Raw genomic sequence first — 18697 nt, forward strand, 5'->3', positions numbered from 1 at the left:
ACGAAGAACTCTTCAAGAAACCATCCATCGGACTTTTGATGAAACGCAGTTCTGACAATTTGCCCAATGCCATCGACGACGTGGTCTCCCAGATGATTTACGGCAACCGTCGAGAGCCTCCAGGTGATGACAACTCTCCTTACCAGAAGCTTCTGTCAAAGAAAAATGACGTGTACCTTCCGGGAGTGTGGACACCACCAAACTCTTTATGCAAGGCGATGGGTCTCAAATGGTTATTCCCGAACATTTCCGGACCATTCAAGCTTCCCGAAGAGAAACCGATCCATCCACATCTCGTCATCGGGTACGACGCCTTCAAGTACAAAGAGGTGATGGAACTGTCGAATCAGTACCCGGAGGCGATAATGAAGTACGGATTCTTCTCCAGCGACATTCCAGGTGAAGGACAACTCCTCACGAAAACTGTTGAGAAATTTGAAAAAAGGTCTACGCCCCCAACATAGTACGTATATTCTTCCTTTGGATTATTAAACAAGCTGGGATTAATTTCTGTTGTAGCGACGAAAAAATTGTGTTACAACTGGTCAAGTTGGAACCTTGGTTCGACGAGTTTTGGGAGTTGGGACCGTCGTATATGAGTTTAGACACGGTTGAAGGTGAAAAGGAGGCGAAAATTTTCTTCCCGGCGACTTATGATATTCCTGAAGATATCATTTTGGAGATTAAGAAGAAACCAAAGAAGAAAACCAAGAGTAAGTTTGTTGCCGTTGTGGAAGCACACGAAGACGAAATCTTCAACCCTGACAAAGATGATGGTGTGGAAACGGTTGTGGAAGCGGAGGAACACGCTTCAGAAGACAATGCAGACGACCAGCAGAATGAAGATAAAGCGACAGAAGTGGAAGATGACGAAGGGGAAGAGGGTGTCGAAGAAATCGATAAAGCTACTTCTCCAATGAATGATAAAGAGGAAGAAGAAAACGATTAGATTCAAAGAGTAGAATAGGAGATGAGAAAGAACTAATTTAAGCAAAAAACTGTTAAATATTGTTTAGTATACAAATTTAAAGAGAAAAAAAGAACGAGAATCGTAGGAAAATGTATCAATATTTAATTAAGAAATATAACAAATAGAGAATTACTACACAATAAATACCCTGAATGATGAGTCTTGATTATTTATAATGACATAATTCAGAAATGATTCCAGTTTGTTGGAACAATATTTTACGAGTATTGCTTCATATTTGTCGACAACCAAATCGATACCAAACAATTTATTTCTTAAATAATGTAAATACTATTAAAAAAATTGGCCAATAAAAGCAAAGTACATTTCAGAAAATTTTGTTTCGAGAACGGCGACACAGGTCTCCTCACGATGAACCACAAACGTCAAAACCTGTTGAAAAGTATTTCCGCAAGTCCCGAATTGCACACTTGTGTTAAAGTCTCTTTTCAGATGACCCAATTAGACTGGTCCGAGTCCTCGCAGAAGAAATTTTCACTTTCGCCTTCACAAAAATGTTGCTGAAGCTCGGCCTGTTTATTTTCTTCACCGTATTCGTCACCGAAATTTTCTATTTTATCTTTATCATGCAACTGTCTGAATTCGTCGGCTACGGTCCTTTCATGCTCGAGAGTTCTTACGTATTGACATCTCACTTGCATCTTTTAATTTTTACAAGCTGTCCGTTGTAGCTCATGCTCGCTGCTTTCGTCCTCCTCATCAAGAACGACCTGGTTGAGGACATCATGACTAACTTCACCTGGTGGGAATTTGACAGAGTGGGCGAGAAGATACAACAAAAAATTATGAAAGAGTCCCGAATAGTTAACACTTTCATCGTCGTCAACTCCACTGTAGCTTTGGTAGCCACGGTTGCACACGCTTGGTCAACTGACGAAGACGACCAAATCATATTTGGTTATCGTCTCATCGAAGAATGGTGTCCTCACTTGATGTCTCCAGTTTTAAGAGTTGTCTACAAAATGGCGATGTTCATAATGGCGTCAGTTCTGACAGCACATTCGTACCAAGTGATGTACACGACGAGACACGGCATATTTCAACTGTATATGTTGAACGGATTTATTCGAGGGTTGGACAATGACTGCGACACTGCCAATGAAGAAACTCTCATGTACAATAAAGCTTACCAACAGAAGATCAAATCGAGACTAATATTTTTCATCAAGAGACACAACGAATTTAATCGGTAAGCTTTGCAACATTTTTGACAAATAATGCATAGAGTGGGTGTCGTCTAGAGCTTTGCTTTGCTTTGACAAAAAGATTGTTGTGACTTACTCGCAGAAATACATGTTTCAAGGTGGACCCAGCACTCTTTGAAGATAATGTCCAACCTGATAATCCCCTTCGTGATATGTGGCGTCTTCGTGGGAGTAGGCATAAGTCTCTCCGTCTATGGAGTATACCAAAACAAGTTTCCCGGCGACCTGCTCATCGTCATCTGGCGTATCTCAAGTTTAACAGTGGTGGCCTTCACGACTTTCGCAAGTTTGATGATCTCGGGGCAAGCTTTCGAAAGCGAGGTGGTACCTAATTGTACTTGTCTTTCTCGAAATCTCTTAGAAGCGATGGTTTCAGACGGAACAGGTTTTGAATGAACTGATGGATCAGAAGTGGTACCGCTGGGACAAGAACAACAAGAAGTTGCTGCTGATGGCCATGACCAACAGCACCAAACCCATCAAGATCAAGTTTTCCGAAACGTTTGTCATCAATTTTCCGGCAGCGCTGGCGGTAAGTGGAAACCAGATTCGCAACGTAAAGCCTAGGCTTGGTTTTAGATTTGCAGAATGATCTACGCGGCAATGTCGCTGTTTGCTTCTATTTTGTAAAGTTGAAAGTGGGCGTCGTGTCTCCAAAAATGAAGATTGAAGGTGTTGGTTCTAACGAAGACATAAACTATAATTCCTGATGTTGATTTTTTGTTGGAGTTAGTCTGGGTTAGGTGGAATTGTTTTTCCAACTCCTACCTTCATTATGTTGTATGAATAAACAAAACTGTTATGTGTGTTGCTGGCTTGAAGTACTGTTTTTGTTAGTTTCTCAAGAAGTTTTTTTCTTTATTCTTTGTTTCTCTTAAATCGGTGGTATTCCAAGAAGACGTTGAACGCAGGTGATCGCCCCAAAGAACGTGTATCTTGTTGAGACAAGCATCAACGCCTTTGTTGCTGCTCTTGTCCACTACTACGATCGAGACGCTATCTTTGACAACATCTGTCATTAGCCCTCGGCGAGAGTGGCAGGGTTGTCGGTGATGCCGTAAGCTCTGGAGACGGTTTCTTCGAGGAAAAATGTTCTTTTGATGACTGCGAAACCTTCTTCCACGTAGTCGGGGGACAAAAGTTTCATTTCGATTGCATCTGAAGGAAAAAAAAAGATAATCGATTTGGTTGCTTTTGTAAAAACTCATACCTTTGATATATCTGCATAAGGCAACACACTTTTTTCATCGTCCAGAAAGAGTAGACGGATGTCAAGTCTCACCATCAATTGGATGTGTTCAAAATTCATTTTCTACAAACAATGTGTAACACAATTGTTACATTTTCTACTATGAAGATACTTACTTCAAAACACGTGAAATTTTCCTCCTCCTTATTGCTTTCAGATCCACATGAATTCCTAATTTCCATCGAAACCATAATTCATAAGCAAATCCATCATTTCTGCGTTTCTATTCCTACAAAGGGAAACGTAATGCAACACACTTTTTTCGTCATTGTCGACCATGTTGACATCGGCACCACGTTCCAGCAATGCATTGACGTTTTCAATATAACCTTCTTTGCAAGCATACAACAAAGCAGTTTTTCCATCTAGAGTTTTTGCGTTCACGTCAACACCCTTACTAATCAACAAATCTATTACTTCTGTGTTTACATTGACAGACAAACAGGCGTAATGTAACGCATTCATTTCTTGATTGTCCACCGCGTTGATGTCAGCACCTCGTTCAATCAATTTTCTTACGTTTTTAATTTGACTTTCTTTGCAAGCATACAACAGAGCAGTTTGCTCATCTTGACTCTTCGCATTCACGTCGACACCATAACTTATCAATAAATCTATTACTTCTGTGTTGACATTCAGAGACTTACAAGCGTAATGTAACGCATTCATTCGTTGGTCGTCCACTATTTTGACATCGGCGCCATTTTCGATCAGTTTCTTCACGTTTGCAATTTGATTTTCTTTGCAAGCATACAGTAAAGCAGTCTTCCCTTCTTTAGTTTTAGCATTCACGTCAACACCATCACTTATCAATAAACCGATTACTTCTGTGTTGACATTCAGAGACCTACAAGCGTAATGTAACGCATTCATTCGTTGGTCGTCCACCGTTTTGACATCGGCGCCATTTTCGATCAGTTTCGTCACGTTTGCAATTTGATTCTCTTTGCAAGCATACAGTAAAGCAGTCGTCCCTTCTGTAGTTTCAGCATTTACTTTGACACCACTTCTTATCAACAAATCTATTATCTCTGTGTTTACGTTGACAGACCAACAAGCGTAATGTAACGCATTCATTTGTTGGTCGTCCACCATGTTGACATCGGCGCCATTTTTGATCAGTTTCCTCACGTTTGCAATTTGATTCTCTTTGCAAGCATACAGTAAAGCAGTCTTCCCTTCTGCAGTTTCAGCATTTACTTTGACATCATTTCTTATCAACAAATCTATTATGTCTGTATTGACGTTGACAGACCAAGAAGCATAATGTAACGCATTCATACCGTTGTTATCGGCCACGTTGACGTTAGCTCTACGATCAATCAATCTTTTAACGTTCTTAATTTGACTTTCTTTGCAAGCATACAACAAAGCAGTTTTTCCATCTAGAGTTTGTGCATTCACGTCAACACCCTCACTAATCAACAAATCTATTACTTCTGTGTTGACCTTGACAGACCATGAAGCGTAATGTAACGCATTCATTTCTTGATTGTCCACCACGTTGATGTCAGCACCTCGTGCAATCAATTTGCTTACGTTTTTAATTTGACTTTCTTTGCAAGCATACAATAGAGCTGTTTTCCCGTCTAGAGATTTTGCATTTACTTTGACACCATTTCTTATCAACAAATCTATTATGTCTGTATTGACGTTGACAGACCAAGAAGCATAATGTAACGCATTCATACCGTTGTTGTCGGCCACGTTGACGTTAGCTCTATGATCAATCAATCTTTTAACGTTCTTAATTTGACTTTCCTTGCAAGCATACAACAGAGCTGTTTTACCATCTAGAGTTTTTGCATTGACGTCGACACCCTTACTAATCAACAAATCCATTATTTCTGTGTTGACGCTGAGACACCAAGAAGCGTAGTGTAACGCATTCATTCCTTGATTGTCTACCACGTTGAGGTTAGCACCTTGATCGATCAATTTCTTCACGTTTGCAATTTGACCTTCTTTGCAAGCGTACATCAGAGCAGTTTCCGAGCCTAGAGTCTTCGCATTCACTTTCAATATATTTCGATCTAAATGCTCAACAGCTGACAATAAACTGTGACAACCAAGTAGTTTCGCATTGTGCACCAAATCATTTTTGCTATTGTAATACTTAAATAGTTTAGTTAAGTCATTCAAATGTAACTTTTCGTTTTGTATCATTTTCTCAATCGGGTACAAACAGCGCGAAATCAGTGAATAATCAACGCAGTCAAAGTTATGTAAATCATCCAATTGAAAAACATAAACAACTTTTCCCAAGAAGATTTTCATAATCTCTTGATAAGCTTTTGATTCCCAATATTTACTTCCATAAGAACACACCAGATGGAACGCATTGCGGCCACCTTCGTCCTTCTTCAGCCACTCATTAATGTGCTTCTTAACTTGTTCTTCATTATTGTTGATCACGGCTAGGTGAAGTGGACAATCTTCACCTAACAGCATGTCGAAAGTTAATCTCAGATTGTCATATCTAATAGTAAACAATTCCTCCTTCAACAACCTTACTGTCTTAAAGTTATTTTTGAAATACGTGCAAGCAAAAAATTTCCCGAACGATTCATGTACAAAAACTACTCGACCATCTTCGTCAATTTCTTTGACAAGTCCCAATTCATCACCGTGTTTCTTCACATCATCAACAAACCCTTTCATCTCTTCCTCGTTCACTTTCAGTTTCTTAAAATCATCTGGATGTAGACTAGCTTTAAGGCCCGGAACCTCATATTTCTTCAGTTGCTGCTTAAAAATGTTGTCGGTGATTTTGACTTTCGTTTCCGTCTTCTCCTGGCGAAATATCTTCCTCCCATCAAAAAACAATTTGCACAATGTCGTCAGCGAAAGTATATTTTTGTGTTTTAAGCTCGAGTAAAGCTCCGCATCCTGCAGGAACTTCTTCGTGATGGTGTCCAACTGCAAGGGCACCCCCAACACTTCCTGGCTGCCGGTGGCTTCCGTGCTGGCGAAAATCGCGTTGATTATTAGCTCGATCTCCGCTTCTTCGTGCACGCAGCGTAATCTCTTGCGGATGTAGTTTTCTTGTTGCTTTCTGGTTGGGTCTTGAATGGTGATGGGAATTGTGTGAAGCTTCTCGCAAATTGTCCGTCGCAAGTGTTGGCGTGAGGAGATCCACACGGTCGCTCCTTCCGAGGAAGCATGCTTTGCGAACTGTACCAAGAGCTCCACATGCTCGGTGCCGACTTCGTCCAGACCGTCCAGCAAAATTAGTATTTTCTTGGTTCTCAAAATCTCTTCTTCATTTCCGTACAGAGGGTTTTCTTCGTTTCCTTCTTGAAATTCTAAGAAATGAGATAAGATTTCGTCGTTGGTCCGCTTCGAATTCAAAAACGAATCGTGATCTAATAACTTTACGTAGAGGGAAAACGTTTTTGGTTGACAACTTTTGCTCAAATGTTTGAACAACATGGACTTTCCCATTCCAGGTGGTGCTACACACACGTTCAAAGAATAATCAAAATATTTCAAAATATCATTCTCTTCTATTGACTCTCGTCCACATTCTATTTCTTCCAGTTTATCACCTTTTGACAACAACAGTACGCTGGAGTTTTCGTTGACTACTTGCAACAGATGTACACCCAACCCGGAAGATTTCTCACAAACCTCCTCAAATTGCCTGATGGTGCATTTATTATTGACGCACAACAAAACGGTCTTCTTCATTCTTTCAGAACGCTTTTCCATTTCTAAAAAAATTGGCAGTTTCACTGCACCACTTGTTTCCTCTTTACTCGCAAACTGCTCATCACAGTTCACAATTACCACGCCGTCACTCTTCTCCAACGTAATTCTTGTGTTCAAAAGTACTCTCGACAGTTTTCTCGGAATGTAACAAGTCGGTTCTTTTTCAATTACATCGGATTGTGTCATCTTCAACAAATCACTCGTGCTTATACTTTCGGCCGGTTCTGTTTCAATAAACTGTTTCAGACGAATAGGTTTTCTTCCTTTTATTCCCACCTCAAAATTATTAATGACAAAATTGTAGTTTTCTTCATTTCCTTGCCTCTTCGACAAATCGTACAAATTCGAAAATGTTTCAAATCCTGGAAATTCTTCTTTTTTAACATTACCCAACAGGACAATTTTCTGTCGTTTCGTCACGTTATTGAACAGTTTAAGGGCACACTTGACGTATTTCTTGTTCTTCTTGTTGACCCTTACGATGAGCGGTCTTAAGCCCAAATACCACAACATTATACTTCTTCCTTTCAACTTTTCTAATTTCCTCAAATCATATTTCATCATAATTTTACTGACGGTCTTCGATTCCTCCGTCACTTCTTCCCAAATATCGTTAACAATTATTTTTTTATTTTTTTTGTCTTGCTGGACGATGGTCATGTCGAAATTCATGATGGCTTCTTTGATGTGGTCGGTTTTCTCGTTGCACTTTGTATCAGATAACGTCTCGATCCAAGACGAAAGCGCTAATTCGGTTAATTTCAGAATGATGTCCTGTTTGGTCAGGACAAAATTTCCATGCCACCATTCCTTCATGAAACTAAACAAACTGTCGCTAATGTCGGATTCCAACAATTCCTTCAACATCGTTCTGATCCTCTCTTTAGCAGACTTCAGGTTGACTTGTCCGGTGAGAAAATAAAACTGTTCTAAAAATTGTTTTATTCTTTTGAAAGGTGTTGCGGTCGCAGAAATTATCGCAAATTGAAAAGAAGACGTTTGTTTACTATCCGTCAAAACATCTTCAATGTCAGTGGCTTCTGTTTGTCTTATCTTAATTTCTAACCCTTTTTCTTCTTCTCCTTTTAACGGAATGGTGAATGTTTCATCTCCCAGTTTAGACGAACAATTTGTGTAGAGAATACAAATGACGTCGTCGACATTTTGCAAGTGTTCAAACGATTCTACATATTTAAGCAAACTGAAGTCATTATTTCGACCTATGAAGTGTGTCTTGGTTATGTTCTTTTTATTATCTTTATGCTTGAGTTGCAGTAGTAATTTTCGAGTCGTTTGATCTTTGTACGTTATTTCCAAAGATATGTCGTCGAAATCGCCGTAAATTTCAGAGTTCGTTGTCATTTTAAAATCGTTTATTTTAGGATCGTTGCACAGTCTTAAGGCATAAAACGTGCACATTACGGATTCATACTCTTTTCCTGAATCGGTTGTTCCTCCTCTTTTTTTATAAGTATCATCAGACAAGTTGTTAATTTTTGATGATGATGAGTTAACATTTGAAGCATCCGGTTGTTTGGACAACTGAAAATTCATCAAACAATGTTATCTATGCTCATTTTATGCTTCATTTAAATTTCTAGTTATTATACAGGGTGATTTACGAGGAATAATGAGCCCGGCGGAATAGCAAATGCAACCCACAATACATTGCAACAAAAAGCCGGACATCGAAGCGGTAAATGTCCGGGTTTTTCTCCTGATGAATTGCGGGTTGCATTTTCTATTCCGCCGGGCTCATTATTCCTCGTAAATCACCTTGTAATTATTTTTTCTATAGCAATTGATTCAAAAAATTGATATTCACGCATAGTTATCCATGCGTGTAGTGGGTCATTTTCTTACGGGTATTTTTTTTTTACATTGTTAGTACTGTAGTAACTATAGAAACAATACATAACTGTGTGTGAAATGCGATTTCCCGCACATGACTATTTCTGTTTTTCATTTCACGCACTGTTTTTTATTAGTTAGCTAGCAACATGGTCAAAATTAAATTTTGAGAGCAATTATAGAAAAAATATTGTTCACATAAGTGCATGATTTTTCATTCATTTGCCTTCATAAAATACGTGATTTTGAATCGGTCCAGAAGCGTTAAAAAAAGTGCCATAGCGGTTCATTTTTGCACGCATTTGCGTTAAAAAAAAGTGCCGTAGCGAGTCGTTTTTTAACTCAATTATAAAATTCTTCATTCCACGAGTTCACACAAGAAAAAAGTAATTATTCCTACTTGATAGAAATATCCAGAATGATAAATAAAATCGAGCCTCGACACCGTGCTCCCTTTTTTTTGAATTATTTTACTTACCTCGATGGAGTTTCCATTCAAACACTTGTTGATAGTCGAGGGTTCTGATTCAACATTTTGTTGTGGTTCTTTCATTTTTTCTTCTGAGATTTTTTCGTCGTTAAAGTCGCGCTGAGTAATGTTGTGTTGCTTCATTTCCATTTTGCCTTCACTTCAAATTATTTCAATATCGAAGTTCTGTATATCATTCAGGTACGTTTCAAGTAATCTGCCAAAGAATTAAAGTTTGTTGCGTTATGTTTACAAAATTCTTGTTAGAATCAAATATTTTAAGAGAAAATTGATAATAAGCTTAATGAAAACAAAATTGGATCATTTTATAGCAAAAGAGCAACAAATATAAATATGCAAATGCATATAAACTATTCAACACCTAAGTAGAAAAGAATATCAATTTTTGCTGTTTTGCAGCACTTGGCTGACGCCTCGTGCTTCAAATTTCGGCCTTATACCTGAAAACTGACAGCGCACGAATATTGAATAACATTTTTCCTGTTCGTCTAGGCAAAGTCTTAAAAAACCTTACTTTATTGTAAATTTTGAGGTTACCTTTGACAGATGTCAAGTTAGGTATATAACCGGGAAAGTTTATACAGGGTGTTTCTGAAATACGTGTGTTAATTTTAACCAGTGAAAGAACTCGCCAATTTATGAAACTTTTCTCTATAACATTTTGTAAAATTCGTAAAAGTATTCCAAGATTTTTTGCCCCACAATTTTTACCAAACGAGTCGTTTTATGTGATTAACTAGTTTCTATTTTTTGTATCCATGAGAATCTAAATTTTGATTATTTATTTTTTTCTATAACAATGGAACTTTTTAACAAAGCTCTGTTTCTATCACAACAGAAAATTTGCGCCCTTACCCATAGGCGGGTAGGTATACACTTTGATGGTTAATTTATTCCAAATTTTAAATCAATTTGTATTTCTTTTTCGTAAAAATGTTATAGAGAAAAGTTCCATGATTTGGCGCGTTCTTCCACTGGTTAAAATTAACACACGTATTTCAGAAACACACTGTATATGTATATTTAGTTATATACCACTTTCCCGGTTATATGTACAGGGTGATTTTGAAAGTTGTGCAGATATTTTAATCACGAGCTACTGGCTTCATGTAGAACTCGGAAAAAATATTTAAAAAATTCTATGTCAGAAAATAAAATGATATTTATTTTTTGAGCTACAATTTTTTTAATAGCTTTTAGTTTTCTACGTTGTCCTACAACCTCGTAGGTAAAATTTCGGCACATTTTAAAAATACACCCTGTATATCATATTTTTGGACAAGTGGGCCATTTTAAAAGCCCACGAGTGCAAAAAAGGCCCAATTTACACACGAACGAGTTGAATACAAGGTTTTTTGTTCGACGAGCCCCTTACAGGCTCCAAATTGCTTAAAATCCTTAAAATTAACTTGACACGTTTTGACAAGTTGTGACATTTATCAAAATCCGTTCACACAGGAGAAAATTCTCCAATTCTGACAGTGTTGAACAAAAAAATAAATTATTTAAATAATTTACTTACCTAATGTGTTGGATTCTGATACCTAAGCAAAATTATTGAACACAATTTTCACTTTCTTGCTGCGCAATAGACTAGTAGGTACAATAACTGATAGAACCATCTCATCTCTGATATCTTATCTTCTTTTAAAAATACAGAAAATGTTGTTTATTTGACATACCTAAATAATCTCAAAATGATAAATTGCAATACCCTTGTTTATCATTTTTCCGATTGCTTTAAATTTTAATAATATACTTTTATAGAAATCTGACAAAGCAATTTCGACATTTTGGAGTAATTATTTTACGTCAAAATTACAATACGAGAAAAAAAAAGTATACATTTCCTTATACACATCCTTTTCGGTTTTTCGCTTGTTACAATTACATGATCCCAGATTGTAACAAGTTTTATACAGCGAAGATTTTACAGTATAAGGAAACATACTCGTACAATTTGAAATACATATAATGTGTGTTAAGATATGTGCGTTTTAACATTGACAATTTAGTAGTAATTACTAGAATTGCTGTGACACAACTTCAACACTTTATAAAAAAAGAAAAATCAAAACCACTCTCCTACTTCTTCCAAGCGAAAAACTGAAACTGGGTCAACATTTTCCAAAATTGTTCCAAACTTGAACCGTTTTCCATTTTGTGGAATCCCTTGAGAAACTCAATGTCGCAACGCAGCCAAGAATACGACAAAGATAAATTCACGTCCTCATTTCACCTGCGGAAATCAAAACTGATTAGATCCATATGAAATTTCCCAATCTTTAACACCTATTGTTTAAAGTGTGATTCAAATTATAACAATTATTCCGAGTTTTTGCAAAGAAAACGCCGTAATTGCCATTGTTCGCAGCGCAATTAACATATCAGGTCCTTGGCTGGTTTAGAAATGGGTGCTGCAATTAAAGATTTACTGTGTTAGATAAAAAGGAGTCGCTCGTAATTAAACTTGACCGTAATTTCTGTGTTAATGCGGGATGCGCGCCTTCCAATTTATTATGGACACGGGTGATTAATTATTGGCGAGGCGATTTTTCTTAAGTTGTGTCGTGATTTTTATGGCCTTTTAAGCATGGACGCCTTACTGATTTATGGCAGAGGTGCCGTCACACTTTTGGGTGCCTGGCCGGTCCATAACCGTACGAAGGAAAAGTGTTCGTTTCTTGTGAGAAGGACGTAGGTTGCACCTAAAATTTATGCAAACTAACCTGTCAAAATCTGTTGCATTTATGAAATTAAATGAAAGTCATTTAGAAATTACTCTACTTTTAATGTGACATAAGGCTTACAAGTTTACATGGAAAAGTCGCTTTTGGTTGGCAATACTTTTGTAATATTGCTTTGGCACAACTGAATTTTAATCTAAACATTGGCGTGCACAAGTCATTTTGACATTAATTATTAATTGATTTTCTAAAAGTTTTAAATAAAAAATAAGTACGTGGCGTTTAAATAATTTAATTTATTCTGCATCTGAAACTATTATCCTTAGTAACCACACAAAACGATTTTATGTTCACAATACCTCATTTGACGTTTTTGACATTTGACAGATTTGTCACCAAATACAACGTACACCACAGAAATTTGTAAAATTTACACTAATACTGTAAAAGGTTGTGACTGTTTTTGACAAGTTGGTGGCAAGGTGATACTTCTGAATATTGTTTGGTAAAGGTGATGTTTAAATCAAAACAGTGGCGTGCACAAGTCATTTTGACTTTTATTGGTAATTAATTTTCTAAAGTAATAAATTCACGTTTTTCACGCCCCCTTTCTAACCGCGTACGCCTATGTCTATTGTTATAAGAATGACCAATATTTGCATTGTCAACATGTGAAAAAAACGTCACAACCTTTTATAGTCACTTGGAATGATTCTGTGCATTTATTAATTACATATTTACATAAAATTAAATGTTTATAATGTATTTACGAGGAAAAAAAGAAAAGTTTCGTTGTGCTAAATGATAAAACTATGCTTTACTATTATTATTAACCATCATTTACTATAAATGCACGACCAAGAATTTTGCTAACAGTGAGAAAAGTCAAATATCAAATATAATGTCTTGTTGCTTAACGTTAGAAAATACCTACCTACTTAATACTTTAAGCGCTCGGTAATGATAAACTTTGATAGCAAAAAAGTAAAAAATTATCATCAATCAATAACCTGTTTATATTTAGTGATTATTGCATTTAGATTTTAGTTTCATAATTCAATAGTCCATGTTTTTTTTTAATTTTTAATTGATGCTATCAAATGAGATCTTCTTCCATCTTTTTCTCAGTTTTAAATTTTGCTTTTTCCTTCTTGCCATTTCTAATTTATTTTCATTTCTTGACACATTATGTCAACGCAACAATTCCTCTGTCAATAAATTTACTTAGTCGGCTGTGCTTTTACTCTCAGCGGACTAAAAGTGCTACTTGACTCTCACTTTTGAGGGTCTAAAATAAAGTTTTTTGTACAAACTTCACACTTCTTTTAAATTTACTCTACAGGAAATAATCTATGTAGGTTAAAGATCTGAAATAACTCACTCCGACTGACCACTAAAGGCCATCGTACATAAAATCTCTTTTTTATTCCAACCTACAATTTTATTATTTAAGAGCACGACGCAAACGTCGAGAAAATCGCAACCATTGGCTGGTCTCTATGTCCACATTACCGTAACGGCGATAAAAATGATTTATTATCGTTAATTTAAGGATATTCATTTGTGCAAATGCATTATTTACAGCCCATCAATTCATCGCCTAACGTAACAGATTGAAGGATAGAATAGTTAATAGCCCGACTCGATAATATACTTTTACAGCAGAATCGAATAGCGAACCAGTGGCGTACAGATACTCCCATCGTAAATTCTACCGCGGCATTTCAGTCTCCAATAAATTAATCCCTCGCTGAAAATTTCTGCAGGGTTGTCGACACGTTGCAGGGAACTGTAAGATCAGTCGAGAGAGAAAGAAAAAATAAACAGCGCTGCCCTTAGTAGAGGTAGAAGGTAATAACATAAAAACTGGTGCAAAAATAACAATTACATAAAATAAATTGTGATTTATTACACACACAAAATAAATGTAGGTATTATGTAGTTGCTGTACAGCTCCATTCCTTTTCACGAAAAATTCTATTTCTTTTTTTTTCAAATTTGCCGCGCTCTGCCGGTTGTGACCTTCGTAGACCCAAACGCCATGACTCTTGTTGCTTTGACAAAATCTTTCCTGGGTAAGTTTCCTGGAGATGCTTATCAATTGTACGTCCCTTTTGTCCCACAAAATACTGTGGGAACTCGTTGCGCAATTGTCGGCCCCCTCCCGGCGCCCATCCGAACTGCAACAATGGCGTCCAAGGCGAACATTGTGCGATTATGTCACTCCGCCATGATTAAATAATTACGATCAAACCGCTATTTCACAATTAAATAAATTTAACTTTCACACCTCATCGACGGATGGGTGGGACGAGCGGCGCGTCGCCATCTTGCATCTATGCTCCACCGCAGCGCTGAAATTGGATGCAAATTCGCCACATTATCCTCGCTCTAATCCACTGACGGCGTCGCCTTGCAGGATAATTGCAGCGAGATATCAAGGTCCTCGCAAATGATGCCCCGGACTCGAATTACCATTAATGTCACTTAATGGGTTTGAATAAGCCATAATTTTTAATTAGCTCCGGTGAATGCCATTCGAAATAATTGCACTCTTTAGCGTGTGGTCATCTCCCCGTTCGGGACCCATCTCCGGCCTTGGCTCTCGATTTTCGATGCATTAATCACAAATCGGCAGAAGTGGACGCGGATGCGGTCCCGGCGGCCATCTTGGGACAACTCGGAACGCATCTAGAACATGTTTTGGGGTCAAACTTCTGCTCATTATTATTTATTAGTGGTGCAATTACCACTCTCGTGTAAACGTCTTGGTTTATTGCTTGTAAAAAGACTCCTCGATGGAGTTGTCATGTCGACTTAATGAATTTCTCGCATCATAATCTCTTGCCCAAGTTGTTTACCTACACTTCTTGCAGAACAGAATCCTCTCCATCGGATTTTATTCCGCAGCATTTTCAGCCGCGAATGTCGAAACAGTTTGACACAGCCGCCGCTGCAGGTCGCCCCGATCACGACCTGCCCAAAGCCAGTCGATTAATAAAGTACCGACACGATTTGACGTTTAGATAAAAGGCAACCGTAACGATTTTTTCGCTACAAGAGGCGCTGATATCGCTATTTTGTCTGGCTTTGGCATGGATTTATTAGTAATAAATTACTAATTATTACCAATAAATTACTAATTATTACTAATAAATCCATGGACTTTTGTGAACAAATGTTCACCAAAGCCAGTCAAAATAGCGATATCAGCGCCTCTTGTAGCGAAAATATCGTTACGGTTGCCTTTTATGTAAACGTCAAATCGTGTCGGTACTTTATTAATCGACTGGCTTTGGACCTGCCACTTGTATTGTGCTGTGCTCGACCGGTTGACACGAACTCGCCGATGACATTTCAACTGTTGCGAAAAGATGTATCGAACGATTCGTTTCGATAATTATCGGAAATTACTGCACGGATTTATGGCGGAAAACGCGCCCTTGACACGTTAAGAGCGGTTCACAGGTGACGCGCTGCCAACTGCAGGCGTAAAAAACCTGGACAAAAAACCGGTCACGTGCTCCCACGTCGCGATTGCAAAACATCAATTCCACTAATAAACACTAAATAATGGCGTTAATTACAGTGGATAAATTTATTCGCATCCTACTGGAAATAATATGTAAACAGCGCGGCGACGATTTATGACAGTTGTCGGTTCTCCGGAATAATGTTAATTGTCTTGTTGAAGTTTTTCGAATGCGGTGTTAATGGTAATTTATGGAAAGCGCCAGTTTGCTCGGCTAATAAATACAGGAATTACCGATTTCGTCCTTGCCGATTATTGTCACACGCATATCTACGTTGCGATGTGAATCATTTGCGTTTGTTAGGCGACAGTGACATAAGTTATGTCAAGGATCTGCTGCCGTAGGAGATGGAACAGTTTTATTGTGTTGCTTTTTTTAGAAAAACCGCAATTGATGAATAGAAATGAATGCTCCGACTCGAGGTTGGACGACAGTGGCTTCAAATTTGTTTGTTTTAATCAGCCACTCTGTATCTGATTTAAAAATAAAAAAATCACTATTTCAACACGATCCAAATATTTGTTCTAAGCATACCTATTTTTTTTTTTGGAATGGATAAAAATACTTAAAACAAAGAAGAGTCTAAATTAGTCTTCATGTTTTAGATTAGACAATACCATTTTTATTAGACTAAAAGAAGGTCTTTTTGTGCTTCGCCCAGTTGCGACCTTGACTTCGTCTCGGTCTTCAATCTCTGGGCTTAGCACAAAAAGACTCACTTCTACTTTGACATAATCTACTATTTTCTTTTTAGAAAGGCTAAAAACAACTTTTTTTTCTGTAGATTATCTAATTTAAGTAAGATAAAACTGTTATAGTTGTCACAATAATATTTGAAATTTTAGTCTGTTTTAGATTTGACTAATCATAAGGATTAAAACAAAACTGAGAAAGTACTAAAACTAAGGACTAAAAATGTGCAACAAATAAAACGCGGACATCTAAAATAAACTAATCAAATAATTTTACTGAAACTGACCTTTCTGTTTACATTTTTACAAAAAAATAGGAAAATGATCAGTCAGTCATTAAGATTAAACATAAAATCTTATTAGGATTGAAAATAAACAAATTTTTACTTTCTTTTACTTAATTATTTATATTTACGAGTTTATTTTTATGAACTGTTTTATATTGAGGTCTAGGCGATAAATGGTGGCATTTAAAGCACTTACAAGAGAATGGCTAAAACCACAGAATCTTTATTTTATCATTTAAATTTCTTGAACTGAAGAAAAAGAAAGAAACGCGTCTTAACTTATCTTCTTAGTTATACAGGGTGTCTTAAAATTATCGTATTCCGAGTGTGGGGCTTAGTAGGGGACATCCTGTTGACCAAGTAAAAATGTTTTAAAAAAAATTGCTGTCACTTTGAAAAAAATATCAAAGTTGCCAATATTTGTTTAAAAGTACCTACCTGATTAATATTCTAGCTGTGTTGTACTTCCCTTTTGAACAAAAATTGGAAAAATAAAACTTATTTTTTCGAGAAAAAGCTGTTTTTCAAGAAATGTCTTTTCATTTAATTTAATATTTTACATAATCATCCTCACCATATTTCAAAATAAATGTCAACCATTTATATTTTTTATTTGAAAAAAAACATCATGAAAAGTTTGAACCTTCAGACACATATATCTTTGTAAAGACCCTCCCCCCCCTATATTTTTTATTTTATTTTTTCGAGATGCCTGAGATTTTTCCCTACAAGACCCCCGACTTGGAATACGTTAATTTTGCGACACCCTGTATTTTATATTTTATATTTATCTCAGCCCAAATTTTACACAAGTTCTTATAAACATTCTAATTCTTATAATGCTTTGAGCACTACAGACTACAGTAGAAACAGAATATTTGCTGGAGTTATATAATCTAACTGAAAATGCACAAGATTTGTATTAACTTTTATTTTATCTGAAGGTTTCTCCGAATGAAGCGAACTCACTACACAGCAATATACTGAAGTTTTTGAAGCAATTATAAATTTAAACAAAGAATCAGATAGACATGAGTTCTAAAAACAGTTAAAATGTCTTTTGCATTGCGCAGCTGATTTAAAAAAAAAACGAAACGACAGACAGATGTTCAAATTATACAAAGTGTTCCAAAATGGTTAGGGTATCGTAGAGTGCGTGGATCGGAAAAAATAGTTTGCCACCTTTCGACGATAACGTCCCGCACTACATTACACCAAACATAACCACCAAGCTGCTGGCAAGTGTCAAATGTCATTTCTGTTAATCATTGCCTGTTGTCAGTATTCAAAAATTCACAAGAAAGTGAAATGATGACCCAACCTCTCTTATGCCTGTCATTTTCACAGTTCGTGATAGTTGGTATCACTTTTCTAGTAGGGATGTGTCAAAATTCAAAACCTTCGAATTGTCAAAACAAACAAAACAATTTTTACGTTGAAAGAATTGGAATCTGATTCTTGCACAGAATTGCCAGAGATAAAAAAAAAACTTGATCAAACATAACTATTTACCTGTTTTTAGTTCAGGATTTTGTCAGTGCTATCGTGCGATACATATTTAAAAAAAAGAAGCTTCTACGATGCCATAAATAATATAAGAGAATTTTAATTAGCATGATACAGGTTACAAAAAATTCTATAAGTTATTTTTCGATTGTGACTAGGTCGATGATTATAAATCACAGTAAATCTTTTAATCCAAAAAAATAAACACTTATAATTATAAACGTTTTATTTGTAAACGCTGTCAAACAGTAGGTACTTAAAATTATTTTCAAAATTTATATTTATCGCCTAATTTATGAAACAAAACAGTAGCAGCAACAACAATTTTTGCTTCGATTTTCAGTTCCATATCGTGATGTGTAGGTATCCAATTGACGATTTATTTAAAATACAATTTCACAAATCTCAAGCAAGATTTGTTCGTTTCCAGCCGAATCCACGACTCCTTGACATATTTCTGCAGATAACCCTCAACCCGGTGCACTTCAATTAAGC

At 36.6% G+C, this 18697-nt stretch overlaps 2 protein-coding genes and 1 long non-coding RNA gene across 3 annotated transcripts; 1 reads left to right on the forward strand and 2 right to left on the reverse strand.

Annotated features, from left to right (window-relative positions):
- Positions 1-19: 19 nt before the first annotated feature.
- Positions 20-1003, forward strand: LOC138130416 (uncharacterized). The gene is made up of 2 exons (XM_069046859.1): positions 20-463; positions 520-1003. The coding sequence occupies exons 1-2, from the start codon at positions 39-41 to the stop codon at positions 947-949; spliced, it is 855 nt and encodes a 284-aa protein (XP_068902960.1). The 5' UTR covers positions 20-38; the 3' UTR covers positions 950-1003.
- A 46-nt stretch (positions 1004-1049) lies between these two features.
- Positions 1050-11158, reverse strand: LOC138130413 (uncharacterized). Its single transcript, XM_069046857.1, has 5 exons — positions 11020-11158; positions 9486-9693; positions 3562-8698; positions 3407-3508; positions 1050-3354 (listed from the first exon to the last, which is right to left on the reverse strand). The coding sequence occupies exons 2-3, from the start codon at positions 9624-9626 to the stop codon at positions 3617-3619; spliced, it is 5223 nt and encodes a 1740-aa protein (XP_068902958.1). The 5' UTR covers positions 9627-9693; positions 11020-11158; the 3' UTR covers positions 1050-3354; positions 3407-3508; positions 3562-3616.
- Positions 11159-14073: 2915 nt separating this feature from the next.
- LOC138131053 (uncharacterized) lies at positions 14074-15753 on the reverse strand. Its single transcript, XR_011159705.1, has 3 exons — positions 15486-15753; positions 14935-15160; positions 14074-14875 (listed from the first exon to the last, which is right to left on the reverse strand). It is a non-coding gene; the product is annotated as an uncharacterized lncRNA (long non-coding RNA).
- Between the last annotated feature and the right edge of the window lie 2944 nt (positions 15754-18697).

The sequence above is a fragment of the Tenebrio molitor genome, chromosome 5 (genome assembly GCF_963966145.1).
Source record: "Tenebrio molitor chromosome 5, icTenMoli1.1, whole genome shotgun sequence".
Lineage (NCBI taxonomy): Eukaryota > Metazoa > Arthropoda > Insecta > Coleoptera > Tenebrionidae > Tenebrio > Tenebrio molitor.